Genomic DNA, 22003 nt, shown 5'->3' on the forward strand with positions numbered 1-22003 from the left:
TTTTATTTACATTAAAGCTATTGCTTTCCTGCTAATAATCTTTTCAATGTAACCAGCATTGTAAAACACTTTGTAATGTCTGGTTGAATATGAGCTCTGTTAATTAATCATTGATCATCTCCCTAATGATTGAGACATGTAAAAGTAAATAGCCATGTATAAGAGCAGCTGCTCTGGTGCCGTTGGAGAACCTCAATGATGCAACAGGGTCAGTAAAATTGCACTTCTTCTTCTCTTTGCTGTTCTTCTCGCTGACAGGTTTAATGAGTGGTGGTGCAGGCATAGGTATCAATATGCAGACAGATGTTTGAGGGTGTTTTTACAACCATTAGCAGCTAACTGTGGGAGTGGAAATGAGGCTCGTGCTCATGTAAATCACAGATGAATGAAGTTTGTTTACTTGAGGCGTAATGGAGTGGAAGCACTTGTGTGCAGAGTAAATTACCTTCATTTGAAATTCTTTAACGGTGATTTCTTGGCGCAAGTTGTTTTCTTTTGGACAGCTGACATTTATTTTTAAATCACACCAATAATATTAGCTTGAAAGGTTAATTATTTTTATAACCCTAATCTATCTAGGGATGGTTTACTGAGGAAAACAAATGTGATACACAGTCATCTTCTGTTTTCGATGTCCTCATGGGAAATTTTGTGTCTGCCTCTCTCTCCTTCAAAACATACAGAGTGGCAGGTGCTGTAGTATGCAGTGGTTTGCTTTACGAACACATCAGCAGAGCAGATTGTAGTTGGATGACAATCTCAAATTCCTAAACCTGACGTCTGCTCTAATACATTCCTTTCTTTACTTTTAGAAACTGAGATGCACAGATAAATATATAGGCAGAAAGTGCCTTGCTCAGGTGCTCAGTACCATTATTGACAGGGTCACATCTGACCTCAGTGCAACTAGTGCCAACAATGCCTCCAGCTGTTAAATCAATTATTACACTATCATAAAGTTATGTGTACTTCAGTGGCTGTTTGCGCTACTATGTGCCCTACAGGCTGTTTGGCTCAGGGTTTAGTATTCATATCATTCCTGGACTGTTTACTGTGGATTTAATGGTCTGTTGTCTCCCATCAAACCAATGCAGCCCGTCCTGAGATGGAACAGACAGCAACTTATGAGGGAAACCAAAACAGAAGAAAATAGCGCTGTCTTTACTGGGTTGTCATGCCTAGAGCAAAGGCCCTGCAGTCAGAAAGCTTAAGTATTCAACGTCTGGTTAAATTCTTTATAGCATACAATGCAGCACTGGGAAGCCGGGTTCAGCGTGTGACCTGGCAAGCTCTGAGAAGACAAATAAAACAGTGGATAAAAGGGATATAATAATGTCTAGTTGAGGGGGAAAAATGCAGTTCAATAGAATAAAAACAACCAGAGGCTTAACTGAATAAAATAGTAGCTCAATTAAATAAAATTGTGGCTAAATTAAATGTAGCAGTTGACCAGACTCTAAAAAGTCCAATCAACTGAATGGAATGTACTGTTTGAGTAAAATGTTGCCTTTATGATATCAAACAGTGGTTAAAATGGTTTAAATTGGTTGCTACTAGCTCCTGGTCTCCAACTGGGAACAATTATTTTAAAATAAGAATTTTGATGTAACCATGCAGGTACTGTACTGTATTTCAGAGGAAATACAGTACAGTATGTGTCAGGATACAATGGTTTGGCCCTACACTCCAGCTGGTCCTGTAATCAGCCAGTTTAGTGTCCCACATACATACTGTACATTCAAAACAAATGTTGAATACAGGTCAGGCTGGCCTAAAAATCACAAAAAATATCACACAATTTCCATTTCAATTATATAAATCTAATGTTCTGAATGAGCTCTTGGTCAATAGTTTGTTGTTTATTAATGGACATTGAATATTCCTTTATAAGATTTACATACCTTGTTTGATTCCACTGTCTGTACTGTAACTCTAAAAATGACATTGCAATGCAAGCACTTCTTAAAGAGCACAGTATTTTCTTAGCAGCATGACGTACTAGAAGTGTTACCTTTTCTTAGAACTTTCTCACTGAGAGATAAGATAATAGAGGTCCAGTTCCAGCAGTGTGAAAGCAGGGAGGGGCTGAAAGGCGACTGTCCAAGCCTCACAACTACAATCACGCTGAATGCAGGCCATTGTTGGAGTTTGTAAAAGCTATGGAGCCACCAGACCATGTAACACTCACTTCCCAGCCCCCAGTAGTGGCCTAGATACTGGGGCACTGCACTGCTTTGATGCTCTTCTTCATCTGCTGTTGTAGGGGTTTCCACCCCGAGGGACAGTTTCATGTGTCATTTGGCTTTAGCTCAATCGGGAATTACAGCCCTTTTTACAAAGTTGCTAGAGGTAAATCTTCCTACCGCTGTGTTTGAATTGTCCCCTTTGGCCAATAAGAGACACACTATCAACAAGCAGTCATGAGGCCAGTGGCTACAGTTTGAGCTAGTGGGTCACTTTAGCAGTTGCTGATAACAAAGAAATGTGACGGTGCAGCACAGCAACACTTGCATATGTATATATACAAAGTGTAACAACTGAATTATTATATATGACATTTTAAAGAGCACATGCTACTTAAAAATTACTATGCAAAACTAACTTTAGTAAACGTATACACAAAAGTTTAGATTGAGGAGTTTCAGTATGACGCCACTGACACAGTTCTACTTTTGTGCCAGTCATCAGTTTAGAGAAAAGTGATATTAGACAATTTACCACTATGTGTAAGTTGGTGGCTTAATGCATAAAATATAACTTTTGCATTTTAAGCCTGAACTTCACGTCCTCCTTACTTAAATCTTCTCTTTACTGCTGTCGAAAAATGAATGATTCTTTTTGTACGAGCGAGTTTCATGGCATTTCCTATAAAAAAAAATAAAGTTATTCAGCTGACTCGACTGGAATATTTCTCTATCATATGTTATATAAAAGACATTAAATTTAAGGTGGAATGAAGGTGACAGCACAGGGAATTACATCTTTATTGGCAAAGGCTGACATGTTTCCTGTTGCCTCGATTCAGACGTGACAGGAATCAGTGACAAAATGGGTTTTCTCACATAAATTCACTCAACAGCAGTGCTTATGTATTTTTCTGTTGTACAGTTCTGGTATGTCTCGCTTGTCATCACAAGTTTGTTTTTTGATCATTTTTCAGTTCTCTTCTTTTATATCTCCCAAATCCAAACTACAACAAAAAAAACACAAACTCACACCAAACCAAACATTCTGCTGAAGTAAGATGGACAGTTGTACTACACAGCTCGTTGGCAAGCACTTGGCGTCTTTCTCAAAGAGTCTTTGTTTGAATACAGATTCCAGTGACCTTGTTGGACACCAACAGGGAGAGGGAGTGATCGAGAGACAAAGAAAAAAGAGAGGGAGGTGGACATAGGGAGAGAGAGAAAAGAAAGAGGGAACTGAGGGCAAAAGAGGAGACAGAAGAAGAGAAAAAACAAAAGTGGGCGCTATAGAAAAATGAGAAGAAATCATCAGCCTTAGAGATAGAATAGTCTGAGCAAGAGAGAGTGAGAAATAGAGGTGTGGTGAAAGAGACAGAAGACAAATGAGAGAGGGTATGAGAAACAGAGGAGAGGAAAGTCAGCTTTGGTGATACAGACAACCAGAGACAGATAGCAGGAAGGTATGGGTGATTGTGAATTTATGCATGCAAAAGAAAAAGTGACAGCATGTGTGTGGAGTTGTACACTCATGTGTCTATGTGAAAGACAGACGGAGAGAGGGCAGAGAAGTGTTTGACAAAAGGCTTTTGTTGTGAAAGTGGCCATTTTGAATCTTCTCCTGGTTCTGGATGGCTCCACTTCACTGTGTCCCTGCCTCTTTGTTTGGCCCAGTTTCTCATTAAGTCTCCACTTATATGATGACAGCGTTTACTCTGTCGGGCTCCTCACTATTTATGGAAAACATCATCACGATTCCTCCAGACGTGGCACAGCTTACAGATGAAAAGAGTTTCTCTCCCAAGGGCAAGCCATGATGATCCTATTTGTTCTTTGAGAGTTAAACCAGTGGTTATGCATGTTTAAGCCTGTTAGGTACAAATCACACTTTTGTCCCAAACATTTTTCAACAAGAACCATTTTGAAGGTCCTTTTTTTTGTCCATTCAAAGATGCTCTGATATGCAGATTCGGAGATCAGAAAGAAAGAACTTGAAATGATGTACCAATACAGAGCTCATTCACAGACATCACTCAAATCTCAGATGCTGGAGTGTCTTTGAACACCAGAAATTAAGATAAGTTGAAAAAAAGTGGTTCAAAACAGTAAAAGCATATTATGATTAGTTGATTTCCTGTTGTTCATAAACTAACGTCCTGCTGGACTGCTGCTCACCTGCAATCTGAGGACTCGAGGCAGAATCATTCTTAGCTTGTCAAATCTACGCTGCTACACATTTGACAGGGTAAATCTGTCAGGAATGTTGACTTTTATCTGGTTCCACCTTATCAGTGTACTTCATGAAAGGAGAAAGTGTCTCATATTTTGCACATTCACTGTGAAATCCCTAATGTGACAAAATGTCTGCAGCACAATGCAGGTCATATTAGATTGGATTAACAGGATTATATCTACAAAGGGAGACTTTTACAGCGGTGACAGATGATCACAATACTGTAAAGATGAACTGCACTCACACAGACACACACACACCACCTTCTTCATGCATAACCTCACTTTGCATGCGCTGTAGTACCATACTGTACATACACACAAACTGTTGTGCATACCTACACAGAAACACAGGCCCACATACGGAAACCTCAGCCTCATAATACAGTTAGTCACAACGACAACAACCTGACTCATCTTCATTGATCTAAACCTTCCCAGTAGACTCTGAGTCAGTCCTTTTGTTACCCCCTTTCTGCGAGTCACCTTACATCATTCATAAAGCAGCTTATTCCACTGAAGCATTTCTATAAATCTGATTTTACTGTTACACAACTGTGCTGCCACAACCATGCTCACTTGCACACTAAAAGAATACATGCACACGCTCAGACGCATAGTACTACTGTGTGGTGCAGAACTGAAAATACACCTGGGATGAGAGTGAGTCATAGAAACGGCTTAATAGTGTGGGCTGTCGTTCCCTTGATGTTGCTTGAGCTAATTAAGCCTTGTACCGAGCTACTCAGGTCTGTTTGAAGTATTCAAGACACTCACTTTAATGGTCTGCTTCATGCAATTCTGTGTTTTCACATTTAATTTGAATATGTTTACAACCAAAGGGATCTTAGATTATACAGATACATCCTGAGAGCTTAGTATAAACACACCTGCATTTCATTTCCAAACTGCTTGGGAAATAAAATCTCCTTCTGAAATTCACCTATTACCTTAAAAAATGCTGAAAAAGCAGTCTACAACCAGACACTTTCTTTTAAAAAAAAACACACACAAAAAATAAATTTTAAAAATGATCATCATGATTTTGTGCTTCAAGCTATTTTCTATGTTGTTGAGTATGTGTAATTTTTAAGGACACATAACCCATCAGGACCAAACCTCAGGCTACAAGAACAATTTCCTTCCATCTGCAGCTGGCCTCATCAAAAAGGCCCAGGACCCTAATGACACTGACTCTTATACCCCGACCCCACCCAAGTTTACTCACCTGAATTTATGTGTTGCATTAACATGTCTCTTATCCATTGCAAGTATTCTTTATACTTAATACTGTGAACTTGCACATTCCCTAGACAATATTTTGCACATTCTTTCATATGTTATTGTCTATTTTCCATTTAGGTTTCTTTTTGTATAGCTTTCTTCCGACTTATTTATTTATTTTTCTTATATGTTTATTATTGCCTCAATTAACCAAAGTAAATTTCTTATATATGACTAGAAAACCTGATTCTGATAAGACGTTTCCAGACTTGTGATTTATAGTATTGGCTTACATTGTGCTGTATTACACTCTGAGAATTATGTTTAACTCAAAGTGAATTAAAAAACTGCCACCAACTATTTGAATTGAATTAATGTTGAAAGGGACACATGCGATTACCAATTATGTTTTGATAATAACACGTAACTGTATTTACTGTCAGGGGAATTAGGCTCATTCTACAGGTGCACTCAGTGGAAGTAAAGAAAAAACATGCAAAAGTAAATGTGGTGGTGCACACTGACCCCTACTGTCGATGACATGTCATCACTCTTTTCTGTGAAACACACCTCTGATGTGTTGACTGATGTGGGAGCAGCAGGGTCAGGCTCTGTAGCAAGTGTAGACGAGAAGGTCACAGTGTTTTGTGTTTGTCATTTGTATAGGATCGGAGTACTGTGCGCATATGCTGCTAACCAGAACCTGAGCTCTCAGGTGAAGAACATTCGGAGATTGGTCAACAGCAACATGAGAGACCTGCACACCTTCGCTAATGACACGCCAATGGTGAGACAGTTGTTCTAGAGATGGTGTAGATGGAGCATCACTCTGCCTGTTACTTGAAGCTCTAACATAATGTTGTGATGTTGAACTTCAGATTATAGGCAGTCAACACAGACACGATCATTATAATGTATAGCAATCCTACAAATCACATTCTATAACAATATCAAACATAGAAATGCAAAGATTAGTCGAGTGATTAATCAGTTGCCAACTAGTCAAGATATTTGAGGACATTATATCGGGCCTTGGAAACAGTGAACTACATTTTCAACATTTTTTCAGATTTTAAGGAGATACGACTAACCAAATAATTGAAGCAATTATTAACAGACTAATTGGGAATAAAAATGATCATTAGTTGCAGACCTTCATCAATTACACAGCAATTGGTTTGCTGATTGTGTGAAAGAACAGCTACTAATAACTGAATAAAAAGCCAAAATCTGCTCAAATGAGAAATCTGTTTGAGTTAAAGGCAAGTATACACTGTAAATCAGTGCGAACACTTTTCTCACTTTTTGTGTGTGTGACAGCTGCAAATTTGCTTTTTAAAACGTAACTCTCATTCCATGAAATTTTTGTAGCCCAAGCTTTAACTTACTTCTATGTGTGAAATCGTCATTGTTCCGAGAACAAACACCTAACAAAATGCTCTGTTTGTTAAACAGTATATATTTATGAAGACCTGTTTATATTGCATCATTTTCTCTATTTCATTCTGACACATAACATAAAACTGAAATGTTGCTGTACTTCAAAGTGCTGTTGTCTATGATGAGACTAATACAGTCATTTTCATCTGCTCTGCTCTGTTGTGTTTCCTGTTTGCAGCAAATTGATTACCTAATATCCCAGTACCCCACAGCCAAGAACAAAGTCATCTATGACCTAGATAGTAAGTTGACCTCCTCTTTGCTTCTCATAGTTAATTAAGTGGACAACGATTCACTGACTTCTTGCTTTTGGTTTTGTATCATTCTTACTGTCAGACTGTACTGTTTCTACTTTCTTTGACTTGTTTTCACGACAGATTTGTGACATAATTAGGTCTAGATAGCTTAAGCTGTGACTGTCATAGAGGATCCCCTGAGTATTTACCCTACTTTTCTCCTGCAATAGTACTGCAGGCAGCTCTTTCCTGAAAGTTAAGATCTGCAAAAGCAGCAAGCATAAAGAAAGAGACTTGAGACTGTTTGTGTTTTCTTATGTGGATCTGATACTGCGTTTTCTACAGATATAGGTCCATTATTGGGTGGAAGGATACACGATCAGCTGGCCGTGGAGGTCAGTCCTGCCTTGGACAGAGTGCTCCAGATGGCTGGAGGTACATCCATATATTTTTCATTTTCATTTTCATAATGTAAAGAAAATGTGTTATTTTAGACTGTAAAGATCAAGTCACGTACAGTATACTGCCTTACTTTACTTTATCGTTTATAGAATAAAATTACCTAAAAATAATTGGGATTAAAACCCCATTATCAGATTTTCCCCACTAAACTTATGCTGAATATGATTTTAAAAACTTTAAATGTTAAATCACTTATTACTGGCATATTCTCACAAGAACAGTCACATTTTTGAATTTCAGATTTTTTTTTTTAAATCTTAATATTTTATGCTTTTTTATGAAGTGAAAATCGAGAGAGCCATCAAAGGTAACAGTAACTCAGTAACTGGAAAATGACCCACAATCCTTTGACCCCTTGTAAACTTTGACACCAGTATTGCTCCCGTGATTTGTACCCTTTTGATTTTTCCTAAAGCACTTAGTCAGACCTTAGTCCTGAGCCCTTAGTTACATCTTAATGACAAACAATTAATAAGTTAAAACTGCACTGGTGACCACAAATTGCAGATCATTTTGTGTGATGAACTTCACAATCTAGAAATCATGTTAAGTAATATCAGTTAAGTGAATCTAATTTACTGTCCTTCTGTCTTTAAGTCAGGCTTGGGCTGGATACAACATGTACTTGCTATTAATGACTAATATTCGTATTTTCTCAAGGTCAAATTCCACACTTACAGCATGTCCAGATGAATTTCTGCTAGTGCTGTCACCAGATAAATTGTCTTTATGGGCAAAAGGAATTAATCTGTTAAACAGATACGATTCCCTTTCCATAAAAAATCTCTCCTAGTGCAGTTTTAAGTTAAGGTGTGGTCAGTCACACTAGAAAAAGATGGTTGATTGTTATTTGCTGGTCGTCAACTACCGATGTAAAAGGGAAACAAACGTGTTGTGTTGTGTGGTTAGCTCTGTGCCGCTGTGTTTGTTCCAGATTTACATCGATCAACTTGCTTTCTCCGGTAGACTGACCACACCTTTAATGGTGTCTCTAGATATTGCCATAAACCCAATGTAACATCGACCTGCACCCAGACATCCCATTTTAGTCCAATTGTTTTTCCCCAGTGTGAAGTGACCATACAAAAGTGAAGCAACGGTGATATAGCCAAGCTCAACAAGCATGTAATACAGTAGTTCAGGTTAAAATGACTGTAAATACAGTTTGTGTTCATAACATTTGTGTACTATTGTGTCCTGCTGGGCCTGAGCCGAGCATTCATGGGGATCTTAGTATCCTGTACATAATACACGTAGCATCAGCATCCATCTCTTCTATCATTCCCTCCCGTGCTGCCAAGCATTTAGCCATGTGATAGTGAATTCAGTTTCTTCCTGTACACTGCACAACAGTTTGCCATGATCATACCGCAAAGACGCTCCAAATCCAAATGGACTTGGATCCAAAATTCAGTCTGATATACTCTGCTCAGGCCTAGTCTTTACAATGTGTGCATACTTTTTGTCCTGTATGAGTCTGTACTTTTGTGTAACCTCAGCTAACATTATAGGGACTGTTCGTATGCTGTGTATGTTGATATAAAAGTTGAAGCATTTTCATAAATAACTGTTCAATACATGATGGTCCTACATGACTAGTTACTAAATCTGTTTAACTGGTAAAACAAAGATTTATTTTAAATTTCCATATGCCACAGAAATTCATATCTTTATATCAGATAAGAATAAGTTATAAGAAAAGTTCTTTACTGCTCTGCTTCTTTATGACTCATTTTGCAGTCCAGCTACACAGTCGAGGACTCATGGGAAAAAAGTCTTTCCTGACAACTCACTGAATTTTAAATTTTACCCCAACTACATATGTTAGCTAATGAAAAGTTTTTTGTGTTTTTTGTCTTCAGTGACACACATTTTAGAGGAATCTAAGTTTTAAAGTCTTTCTCACTTTATTGTTTTACTTCGGAGGAAGGAAAATTATGCTAAAAGAGTCCACTGTTCTCATGGCAGTCTTCCTTCACATCCTGTTTTCCCCTCATAACAGCAAATAAATCAACTTTCAATCTAATCTGGGATTTGTTTCAATGTAGCCATGCGAGAAACCAAGGAGGCCCTGGACAATGTCCATGTTGGTCTGGAGGTCCTCCAGGAAGGAACAGGAAAGCTCGACTTCAACCTGAGCCTCGTCCGGACGAGTATCAACCGCACCCTTAACGACCCGGGTTGTCATGATGAGAAGTCAGATGCCACCTCTGCCCAGCTGTGCCGCAACATCCGCCAGTCACTGTCCCAGCTGCAGATCAGTGCCAACTTCACACGGGTACAAAACTGAATTCTGCTATGCCATGTGCTATTGCGCAAATGTGAATAATCTTCCATAACAAATCAAAACTTTTCATTTTAGTCTCTTTGGCGTGTGTTGGGAATGTGATTAATCTGAGGACACAAAACATTTAAAGTCATGGTTAGAATCAGGGTTAGGTGAGGCTGTGGTGAAGGTTAGATAGATACAACAGTTTGGTTATTGAAGAGGTATGGTCATAGGCAATTAGGTATTAGGCAATAATGTGACATGATTGTTAACTTTCTCTAACTGTACTCTGCATAGTCAAATAAGTAAAAAAAAAAGTGTTTCCAGTCTTAAATGATGTCTTAATACAATAAATTGTGTTTGGGGTTTTTGGTTAAATTCTAACCATTTGTCACTGTGTATGTTTATCTGTGTTTCGATGTCTCTTCACCTTTCAGCTACCCAAAGTGAACACTCAGCTGGAAAAGGTGAACAATGTATTGAAAACAGACCTCAGTGCTATCGTCCAGAGGGTGAGCCTAAACCATAAATCTATGGATATTCTTACATTGCTGGCAATACCAGTTACTTTCCTGTAGGTGCCTTGTCTACTTTACTGAAACTCCATGTTCCAACACTTTACCCTTTTCCTCTCACAGGGCTACTCATCTTTGAACGACACGCCACATATGGTGATTGAACAGACCAGAAGTGTTGTGGAGAGTAAGTGACATTTTTTACTTATTGAAAGCAAACACAAATGCTCAAAATCCCACTACATTTACCTGATGATTCCTGCTATATGTGTCGATACACTAACTGATTATATGAATCATCAGGATCATTTTTTACTCTGACTGCCCTCTCCATATGTCTCTTTTCTTCTTTCGAGTTGTGAGCTTGAGCAAGATTAGGCAGATTTTAAATTTGAATAACGTTTGGCACCTTTTATTCATGTAGTATTGTATTATTTAATTTTAATTTCAAGTTCTACGCGGTGCACCCGGTGGCCACCGCAGTATCTTTAAAAAGGCCTTTTATTGAAACCAGTCGATTAATTGTTTGATCTGTCTCTCAGATGTAAAGAGTTTGCTGGACGGCATTGGCAATGACATCAGCAGCTTTTCCAAGGCATTCCCTGTGCAGAGTTGTCTGTCCAACTTCACTGTCTTCATTAATCATGCCCATGCCAAGATTGAGGACCTCTACCCTGAAATTGACAAAATGGACTTCTACAGGTACACGGACGTCCTGACATATTAACTATCTATACATATAATGTAAGATACTGTAATGTGACTCTTTTTTTATAAGCTACTGTAAAAGTAATGAACTGCTGCACTAATATTTTGCATTGATGAAATATTAATTACTTCTACATTAATTCAATTTAAAATAGTGCAGCTGAGGGATATCCAAGATGATATATCAGTGGTTTTAAAAGCTTTGTATTACATTTTTCCTTTTAGCTTATGTTCTGTTTCATACTGAGCAAGCAGGCAGGGCTTCATTTTGCAGAACACTCAGAAGCTGGTGTAGATTACAGCTTAGATGGAGGATGATATTGTCCCATTTGTATTACTGAAGGCCACAATCAGTGAAAGATCTAACTGTTTAGCTTTGCCGGCTGCTTACAGGTGGATTGGCTGTATTGGTCTTTGCTGCATGATTGTCCTGGTCCTGGCCTTCAACTACCTGGGCCTGCTGTGTGGTACCCTGGGATATGACAAGCACGCCTCACCAACAACACGAGGCTGCATCTCTAATACAGGAGGAACGATGCTCATGGCGTGAGTTACCTATCCACATGACATGCGCTGTGAGATTAAAGATATAAAACTGAAAAAGATGTTCCCATAAAAAAAGGCATTCCAGTGAATTTGATGACGGCACAGTACATTTTACTATTAGTATTTTTGTATTCTTGTTGTCTACAATACTAGCAGCCTACTACTACTACTGCTATTGCACTATACTATTTTGTGTACAAGCAGGCAACTCATTGAACAGGCAGATCTTGTTGCACAACCTGTTCCAACGAGAAGAATGACTTACATAAATACCATTGTGTTCGCACAAGATTAATTAACGGATTAATTCACACAGTATGTCTGTTTCAAAACATTTATTTATTTTTTTTATTTGATTTATTTTGAATTCTTTTTGTTCTTTGTCTTTTTACTGTAACTACTACTACTACTCCTTTCAACTACCCATGAAACTGCGTACTGTGGCAACCTCAGGCCACTTGCAATCCACCCACTCAAATGCTGCTTCATATCTTATTGTTCTATAATTTCTGCTGTGCCTGAGGGCCTGTCTGTCCTTCTCCACAGCGGTGTTGGATTTAGCTTCATCTTCTCCTGGGTGTTGATGGGAGTGGTGACCACCATCTTCCTGGCTGGAGGAAACATGGAGAAACTCCTTTGTGAACCCTTTCACACCAAAGAAGTCTTCAAGGCAAGTCACGAGTCCACTCTGAAATGTGGTAAAGTCTCCTTAAAAATGAGAAGCACATCTCAAAGAGTAATTTGAATTGAATAAATGAGCATCTCTGTCAGACAATTAAAGTTAAGACACTGTTCCTCTGTCCCATTTACTGCATGCAAGTTAGGAGAATAACAGTTGTCTCAAACTGTGGGTGCCTTGTCATTGTTTGAATTCATTTGGATTGCTGTAGCAGATAATCCATCCATTCTGTAAAAAATAGAATTGTCTTTGTCTTAATAAACAAATATGCTTTCAATATGCTGTAATTTAATTACATTTAATTTATGAGGCATCAGTAATCTGAAAAAAGAGAGAATCAAACTAGTGTGATTTGAACACTGAATAATAAATTAGACAACTTGTTGAAAATGAGTGTTTTCTCATGTGCCTCCCTATGTGTTTTTCTCTACTTGCTGTGATAAAATGTATTCAGGGTGTGGCATGGCCTCTCTTCCATAAACAGAACAACAGAATAATGAGTAGAAGATGTATTTTAGTAGTAAATTAAATTAAATTAGTAAATTAGTAGTAGTATTAGTTAGGATTAGTTCAACCATTATTACAGTAATTAGTCCTTCTTTCAGCTACGACCTAATAAGAAAAAGGAAGAAAAAAAATGAGAAGACAAAGGCAAACATGAAGAATGCCGCTATGTTTGGGCCTGTGGGTTGGTCTTGAATTACCCTGGCCTTTAATTTAATTAAGCTCTGCAGAAATGGAGTCAAGTTTATTTGATTAACTGATTGATCCCATTTGCTTCCCATGTGATTCATTGATCACAAATTCTCTTTCTTGGCTCTCTGATTTACCAGGTTGTGGACACCCCATATCTAGTCAACCCAGGCTGGAAGAACTTCATCCCTGGCTACATGTACAACGACTCCAACCTGGAGCTGACGGCAGAAAGCTTATACAGGCAAAGCAAATTTATTTTTATGTATTGAGGTCACAACATTTTACCTGCCACCGTTCAGAAGTAATGCTTTAATGATGATTGTTCTCCTCCAGGCCTACTCCACATTTATCCATACATTTCATGTTTGATAACAAAACTGAATGGATTTTGCAGCAGGACAAGTCATTGATGACGGTTGACAGTTGACAGTTTTTCCATATTATTCCATATCGGTGCAGCCAATGACATAGGCATTAATCATGCAACTCAGTAGTTTATTTCCAATGATGCACACGAGAGAGTTGCTATTAAACTTGATAGCTAATTAGCATTATTTTGCTGCCCTATCTATGCTGCTTCTCTTCACCCTGTTTCTCAGTTGTTACATCAGCTTTCATCATCTCCCCCAAGTGAGAGGCTGCATATCCTCAGTAACTGGGATGGCAGAGCTGCAGTCATTATATTTCCAAATAGAGCAATGTTGCTTCAACAAGTCCTGGCCTATTAAAAAACAAGCAGTGCTAATATTGTGCACATGATGTCAGTCTACTCGGTATGCGGCTGCCTAAATGTCAATATCATGGAACATATATCTTTGACATACTAGACATTTGACTTTTATTCCAGGAACATTAAACTGTTTTATTTCAGAGATTATGCCATTGCCATGTGCTTCCAGTCAATTTCACTTGGTGGCAGCAGATATTTTCAATATTCTGAAATGTTTAAGTTGACTCTCTCTCTCTCTCTCTTTCTCTCTCTCTTCTCTTTTCCTCTGTTATACCTGTGTGTATCTGTTTGTATGCGTGTGTCTTTCTTAGCACTTGCAAAGAGAACAAAGGTATCTACTCAGCCATGCGTCTGGACAAAATCTTCGACATCTCCTCTTTCCTGAATACTGCAGCGGTCAGTAAACACTCCATTAGATGCATTCTGGCAAATGCATTATTGATCTACTCCTTCCCTATAGTGGAACCTCACTGATGGTGACATTATTTTCATATGTCTAAAACAAACCGGTGTACAGTGGATATTAGGCTAGAGCATGGTGCTATTGATCACACTAACTGGTCAGATCAGAAGACAGAGGTAAAAAAGAGTTTTGTAAGTTCAGATGCCACTTGTGTGTCAGAGCCAAATGTACAGACAATATACTCAGCGTTTTGCTGACCTCTTAAGTACATTTTGTAATTAAATGAAGCACTTTGTTAGGGAGCTCTGTATGGCAATTTATCTCGGTTTTCTATGAATGTATACAAATTTCATGCTGGAAACTATACTAATCATCATAAAATATTATTAGGGGAAGTTACAAGAAATCAATACATTGTACTATATGGAATTGCACATTGGACATTGGCTCTATAAGATAACAGTGTTTTGTTAGCATCACCCGATGATGCTGCCAAAAAGAACCAGCCAATAGCTGTAACATGCCTCAGCCCTTACTTCAGTGTATGTCTGAGGCATTACATTGATGTAAGTTTCTATTTCTTTTTTACCCTGAGCCAGCTACTTCTGGCTGCCTAACACATTCAGTACTTTCTTGCCAAGTTGGCAAGATTGTCTTGGCTCATTTTAGCCAGCAGCTGATATGTCCCATGCTGTGTCTGGTTCAGCACATTAGTCATTTGTCTTCATTTAATGCCTGCCAATGTTTTAAGTTTCCAAAATAGTGACACTCTACCTAACAGAACTTCAGTAAAACAGACCTCAGTTATTGTATCACTGCTATAGGCTTTGATAACAAATGTTATGACATGATAAGCTTTCCTAAAGCATCAATAAAATGGACTGTTGTGTTGGATCTTTGCTGCTTGAATCAAATAGTAAATGCTTGTCCATTCCACATCTACATGTCCCCTTCTTCAGTTCATTGTGAAGATAAAGATATTGGCCTAATTGTCAGATTGCAATTGAGGTCGGATTCCACACATTCTTCTTCTTCAAGTTGGTCACTTTGTAATCAGACAGACTTATAATCAAATCAGACTTATATGGCAGTCTTATATGATATGGCAGTCATTAGACAGTAATCATTATTTTTACAGGGTTCTCTTGTAGAAGTCAAATGGGACATGACACCTACAAAGACAGTGCCATATTAGATTCTTATATCAATCTACACTTGAATTGTTCTAAAATAAACCAGTTTTACTCACAGTTTTAGTTAATCCCACAACAACAACTCAAACACATGTTTCTTGACTATTGTATGTAAATTATTGTGCTTGAAAATAATGCCATTGAATACAAGATAGTTAAACTGTTGACTAGATTTAATTAGAATTAGTTTCATATTTCAGAAAGATTGTTTTTACTTATGTGAAGAACAATCTGAATATTTGTACAGTCAGTAGAGTAACTTTGTGTGTTAGACATTTTTTAGTCTTCCAAACCAACCTATCAACATACAGCGTCAATGCCATGTCATAAACTTTTTTGTTGTGCTCTTGTTTTATTGCTACAAAACAGAGTAGGCATATGTTTTCATTCTTGCATACTGCTAGTCAAGACATCCTATTTGAAAATAATATGCTGACATTTGTGTTTCTGGTTATGGTTTTCAGAACAGATGAAAAATTCATGCCAATAACCAATACGTTCTTCATAGTTACTGCACTTCATTAAAACTGTAGAAATTTAGAATAGTTGTTTAACAGTTGGGAGATAAATGGGCATACAAATGTATTTGTTGGTCCCTACTAAGGCAAGTAACGTTTATTTGTATGGTACTTTTTAACAACAAGGCAATAGAAAGTGCTTTACATAAAACATAAAAGGCATAAACACAAAAAACAGAAAACACTACAGAAAAGGATTGTGTGCAAATGCTTAATAGGACCAACATTTACAGTAGAAAGAAGGAGAAACAAACAAATTAACATCTAGGACTACCATTCTAGTGGTGTATGTGGACTTCCATCCAAACCACATGTTGGCCTTTTATTATGTTTGTTTTGCATGTTGCATTATGTTAAGCTGTTCTATCTGCCATGAATAGAGTTAGAAATATTTATGTTTGCATTTAGCGACCACAGAATAAGCTTGAATATTTAGATCAACAACATGTTTTACCTTCAGGCCTCATCACTGTACCTTTTTGTGCTTACAGTTTACAAAGGATGTGGTGGGTCAGCTGGACAGTGTTAAGATCGACCTGAGGGGAATAATCCTGTTAGAGGCAGAGGGGAAGCAGAACCTCCGGGATTTCTCTGAAGCAGGGCTGTCAGAAATCAACTATGCTGACTACCTGGAAGAGGTGAGATGCTTACATGCATATAGGAACAAACAGATGCAGGCTGACACATCTGAAAGAGCAGACAAATAAGAACGAAAGAAGATCTGCTAAGACTGTGCATGAATGAGAAGACACAAGGCACAGACATAGAACAAATTAAACGAAAACATGCATAAAACACAAGGACAGACAAATTGATACATACATACATACAGCAACTAAATATTATCTGACTGAATATTACAGAATCGAGTCCAAAATAAACATAGTGTGTCAGAACCAGTTATATTGCGATAGGAGTCTATATGACATCAGTTTATTTGTAAAAGATTGGTGTACAAATTGATAACAGAATATTCTATACATACATCACTGCATTACAGTTGTTTTTAATGGTATGTTTCCAGAAATAGCTTGGTTCCTAAGGCTTGGTTAAACAGCCTCGCCCAAGGCTGTCAGTTAACATACAGCAGGCACCCGTGCTTTACGTAATATGAGCTACGACATGACACAGTACATCGGGTTCTGTTGAGGACCCGAAGCTTGATTATCCATAAGGATTCCTGCCAAAGCAAAGCATGTGTAGGTACAAGCCGGGACTTGGCATTCCTTGTCTTCTCCAACACTACCTGTCAGGTTCACTTAGATTTATTTCCTGAGAGAGCAAAAAAAAAAGAAATTTAAAAAAGCTGTGCCACCTGCCCTGATACACAACTCACACACTGTCCAAAAGTCAGGATAAGAGAATTATGCTCTGCTCAGCACAAATAATTAGTCATGTCTCAGTCACCTTCACAGAAACCACCCATACAATTTTGCAGGCTTCCAACCACTTAATTTAATTGGATCAATTAAGATCTGCAGCTAAGAAGAGCAATTTGATCTTGGGCACATATTAAATGAGTTATATCTACTCCATGAGTCCATGAGTATCTGTGAGTTATATCCAAGTTGAAAGGGAGGTTATGTTTCTTTGTTAGTTAGATAACGTCTCCACCTTGTGAAAATGCTAGATATTTATTATTGCATAAACCCTACTGATTTTTTTTCAGTCTTATCCATGCCATCACAATTCTTTGATTTTTCTTCATCCTAAATAATTTAAATGTGCACTAGAATTGAAAATAACAGTATGAAAGTAATCCGAGTACTTTGCCCCAACATATATGCTGAATTCTCTCTTTTCTCATTATACCTGCTTATCTTTAGGTCAACAAAGGAGTCACTGTGGTGGACCTGCTCTCATTTGCCAGAGAGCTGGAGGCCCAGACAGACCTCATGGTAAGAACACCTAGGTGCCTCTCTGGCAGATAAACAAACATCAGCTCTGTACACTTTCACAGTGTGTCCTCAGTTCACAGGCACATAATTTGATCTACTTATGTACAATGCCATATGGGAGCACTTTGGTGGATTTAGGTGTCCTTAGGCTCCAATCTTGGTGTGTTCTCATCCAACATAACAGCTCTGCCTAAATAGAGACTGAGAGTAGTCTGACTGCTCTGTCATGCCTTCAGGGGTTTCCTGGAAGGTAACACAACACAATTATTTTGATTCCTAAATGACCCTCTAGGATCTTTCAGGAGGTTGGAGCTCACAGTTAGTTTCACTCCAAGGAAGGATCGATGAGAGGGACATATTTTAAAGTTATAAAAATGATGTAGCATCACGGTAATGGTGCTTCATGCAGCTTTTTGTGTTTGACCATGTTTCCCATTATATATCAAAGCGTCTTGCATGTATTGTAGTTTATGAGGTAAGTTTCTGTAGTGCTTTGATAAATAATATCACCAGAATTTCATGTTTGTCTGCCTGTGTGCGTTTCAGCCAAGAGGCGCTCTGCAGACAGCCCTGAAAGGCCATGTCGGCACTCTACGGCAGATCCACAAACAACAGATCATATCCATGGAGCAGGCCATGGTAACTAACTAATTGTGTGTCTCTGTTTTCTGTCCAGATATTCATGACTCACTGAACTCTTGGTTATGGTTTTGATTTTCTGTCTAGTCTTCCCCTTAAAGGAGACATTCACCATAAACCGCTAAAAACTGCAAAAACAGCAATTTATGTATAGCATAGCTGCGGCACAGATCGGTTTTCCCACCCACAGTGGATTCAAAAGCCCAGAGTGCAATGCAGCCACGGCACATGTTGTGTTTTGACCAAGCGTAAACCCACAGTGACATTGCCCATTTTGCTTTGTGGACAACCATTTTGAAGCCTCGAGTTTAGCATCATGACCATTGCCATCTTGGGTTTTTTGGAGCCAGAATTGGCCATATTTGGACGAAAGTACAGAGATGGTTGGTGACTACAAGTTAGGATAAGATAAGCTAAAATATATGGTGAAAAAACTGCAGCACTGCCAGGTTTAACAGTTTGATCTCAGTTTTGTGAGCCCAGTGTGTTGTGCTGGATGGACTCACTAAGAATGACTTCTCAGTCACAAGGTAGCCACACCCTGCTTTATCATCAAATTGGACCACAATCTATAAACAGAGAACACACATGTTCATGATACATGCTCACTTCACTTTACAGACCTGGAAGTTTGGATACTTTAACAGCGAAAGTGAGAGTGAACATTAGTCTGAAATTTGTCAAGTGGCAAGAAACACGGCTCTAAATGAATAACTTTTGTTAGCCTTGTGTGCTTGGTGTATAAATAATCAGCTGTTGATGTCAGTGTTACATTTACAGCTTGTCACACTGCCCCTACTGCCCACACTTCTAATCTAGCAGTACTTGGTGTACTTGGTGTGGTATCCTAGTGCCAGTGTCTGTTTAAGAGAATGGTATCATCCTCGATGGAGAAAGTATATGTCACTGTTTCGTTTAACACAATCAAAAGCAGACCCTTAAGCATGTATCATCATACATTTCATGTCTTTGAAAAAACAATAAAAAATTAAGTTATCTATTCTCTGTCAAGGCAATGCCATTCTTTTGAATAACAAAGGGATTAAGGATTTTCAGCTATTAGCAATTCAGACAAGCAGTGATGCAAAAAAAAACAAAAAAAAACGCAGCCTTTAAAACCGCTTTTTGTTTTTCTTTGTTTTGTTTTTACTTTTTCCACTTTCAACTTCAAGAAATATGTTAGAGCGAGGGTAAGCAGAAATATGTCCATCCTGTGTATTTAGTGTCTTCATTCATCGTTTGGAACATTGAGAAAGATATTTCATCTCACAGACTACATGTAGTAATCTGAAATCTTATTTTAGTTGGTATTATAGGGTATTGTCTGTGAGTGTTGTTTTATTTACTTTTACATAAAGATCATATACTCTATGTCATTGAACATGAAGGGTTTTGTACCAAAATATCCACTTAGGAAAAGAAATAATACATATACAGACATTCATTTGGTTATAAAAAACTGTATGTAAGCAATTGTATCAAAAAGTAAATGAATAATTTATTTCTTTTGCATTGTGGATATTTATATTTGGAACAAAATTCCTCTGCATGCCTGCAGAATGTTGTTCATCAAGTGTCAGTTATGTTGTTGCCTGGTCTCCGTTTGTGTTTCACTGGTGTATGTTTCAAGGTGTGATGATGACACCTGACCGTATCCCTTCCCCTTTGACATTGCTGATGTTAATCTGTCCTCTCAATTTCCTTTTTAAAGGGTGCATTGAACCAGAGTATGAGGTTTCTAGAGAGAACAGCCTCAGACCTGCCAGTAAGTAAACCAACCCTTCAGCTGTAACTGAAATGCAGACTTAGCTTTAGGCATAATTGATCAAAATCTCTCATTTCTTCTGTGCAGAACAAAGTTTTAGCAATTCTTGATGCCATTGACACTGCCCAGTACCTCATCTCCCAGAATGCTACACATTTAATCAACCAGGTAAATGAAGGATCACTTGCTTTGTTTAATAAGCTTCATTTGTGGTATGGTATCTCACTTTATGTCTTAATCTTCCTCAGGAAACAGGAACATTCTCAGCAACCATTGTTGGCTACTTCCATCAGTACATCGACTGGGTCAAAACATCTGTAAGTGCTTTTGTGTTCATTTGTTATCTTTTTGAATCTTAAGCTGTTGTCTCACTTTCACTGCTGTTCAGTCCAATATTCACTTCTGTCAAAAGGCTGGGACACAGAGTACTGGCAGGAAGACCTCAACATGTTACATAACAGAGTTTTAAAGTAAATATAGTGAAGACGAATATAACAATTACAACCTCTATAAATTTGAGGAATTTGCTTCGTGGCACATTGGTTTGTGCTGTAGTTAACTGAAGGAATTCAAAACAAAGTATTAAAAAACATAGTGTTTGAAGCCTGAAGCTGTTTTATCGACCTCAGAGTCAATAGAACATTTTTATTTCAATCAAATTTTTATGTTGAAAAATGACACTTTCAACAAGTTATACGGTAACACATCTGGATTTCATGTTATTAAGCAGAAAACAGAATTTGACATGCACAATAACATGACTGTGTTACTGTTAATATACAGTATGTCGCAATTTACAGTTTATATCTTGCTTTCTATAGTTGGCCTTGGAAGTTGCACCATGCAAGCCATTCAGCAACGTGGTGGACACGGTGGAAATTTTTGCTTGCAGTTTCTTGGTCGACTCCATGGTAATTATACCGGGAATACAGGGAAACAAATCCCATTTAAACAGAGGAATGTATTTTAAAAGGCTAGGGTGGTTAGCTGAAGCTCATTAGGGTTAGGTAGCTATATCACAGCAGATTTAATATAGTCCATTTGTTATTATTATTATTATATATGTATGCATATGTATGTATGCAATATATATATATATATATATTTTATGGTATTATATTATTATTTATTAATGAGTCATTTGAATCTGAATTTCCAAAAACCCAAGTTAAACCCAAACAGTTTGGGCTGTTTTGTCTGAAAAAGTACTAAATATTCCTTTTACTATCACAAAACACAAAACACAAAGAACCTGTAACTACAAAATATTTGACATTTTTGATGAGAAAATCATTTCAGTGACTGATGTATTATCAATAGACGTGTGTGTTAATATTCAGTTGATCAAATAGGATATGGACTAATGCAGCCATAATCATGTTTTTTTTCTTCAGAACACATTCTGGATGGGATTGGGTTGCAGCACTCTCTTCCTGCTCCCGAGCATCATCATAGCAGTGAAACTAGCCAAGTACTACCGCAGGATGGATACAGAGGATGTTTACGATGAGTGAGTAGTTGTACTTGTTATTTTACTACATCTTTACGGCTATATACTGCACATATATCTTTATTATGTAGTTTATACTAGATTTGGATATGATGATCTTTATATTATGCTGTCAATGGTTGCAGGACATTTTTCTTTTTCTTCAGCTTCTACTAGT

At 37.8% G+C, this 22003-nt stretch overlaps 1 protein-coding gene across 15 annotated transcripts in view; it reads left to right on the forward strand.

Annotated features, from left to right (window-relative positions):
- prom1a (prominin 1a) overlaps positions 1-22003 on the forward strand; it is a 71158-nt gene that overhangs the window by 40693 nt on the left and 8462 nt on the right. For 11 of the 15 annotated variants that reach the window (XR_002041912.2, XR_002041917.2, XR_002041918.2 and 8 more), the window contains 20 exons: positions 6306-6426; positions 7258-7321; positions 7661-7750; positions 9826-10055; positions 10484-10558; positions 10685-10748; positions 11104-11263; positions 11663-11815; positions 12362-12485; positions 13328-13431; positions 14232-14316; positions 16526-16672; positions 17861-17932; positions 18479-18571; positions 19744-19761; positions 20283-20336; positions 20424-20504; positions 20585-20653; positions 21158-21247; positions 21731-21846. Coding sequence is in view for 4 of the 15 variants with exons in the window: in XM_019258467.2 (XP_019114012.2) it covers positions 6306-6426; positions 7258-7321; positions 7661-7750; positions 9826-10055; positions 10484-10558; positions 10685-10748; positions 11104-11263; positions 11663-11815; positions 12362-12485; positions 13328-13431; positions 14232-14316; positions 16526-16672; positions 17861-17932; positions 18479-18571; positions 19744-19761; positions 20283-20336; positions 20424-20504; positions 20585-20653; positions 21158-21247; positions 21731-21846 (2010 nt within the window). In the remaining 11 variants the exon portion in view is untranslated. Of the gene's footprint in view, positions 1-6305; positions 6427-7257; positions 7322-7660; positions 7751-9825; positions 10056-10483; positions 10559-10684; positions 10749-11103; positions 11264-11662; positions 11816-12361; positions 12486-13327; positions 13432-14231; positions 14317-16525; positions 16673-17860; positions 17933-18478; positions 18572-19743; positions 19762-20282; positions 20337-20423; positions 20505-20584; positions 20654-21157; positions 21248-21730; positions 21851-22003 lie in introns of those variants that run through there. The other 4 variants (XR_002041910.2, XR_002041916.2, XR_002041913.2 and 1 more) reach the window with 2 other exon arrangements.

Source organism: Larimichthys crocea, chromosome VII (assembly GCF_000972845.2).
Source record: "Larimichthys crocea isolate SSNF chromosome VII, L_crocea_2.0, whole genome shotgun sequence".
NCBI classification, from domain to species: domain Eukaryota; kingdom Metazoa; phylum Chordata; class Actinopteri; family Sciaenidae; genus Larimichthys; species Larimichthys crocea.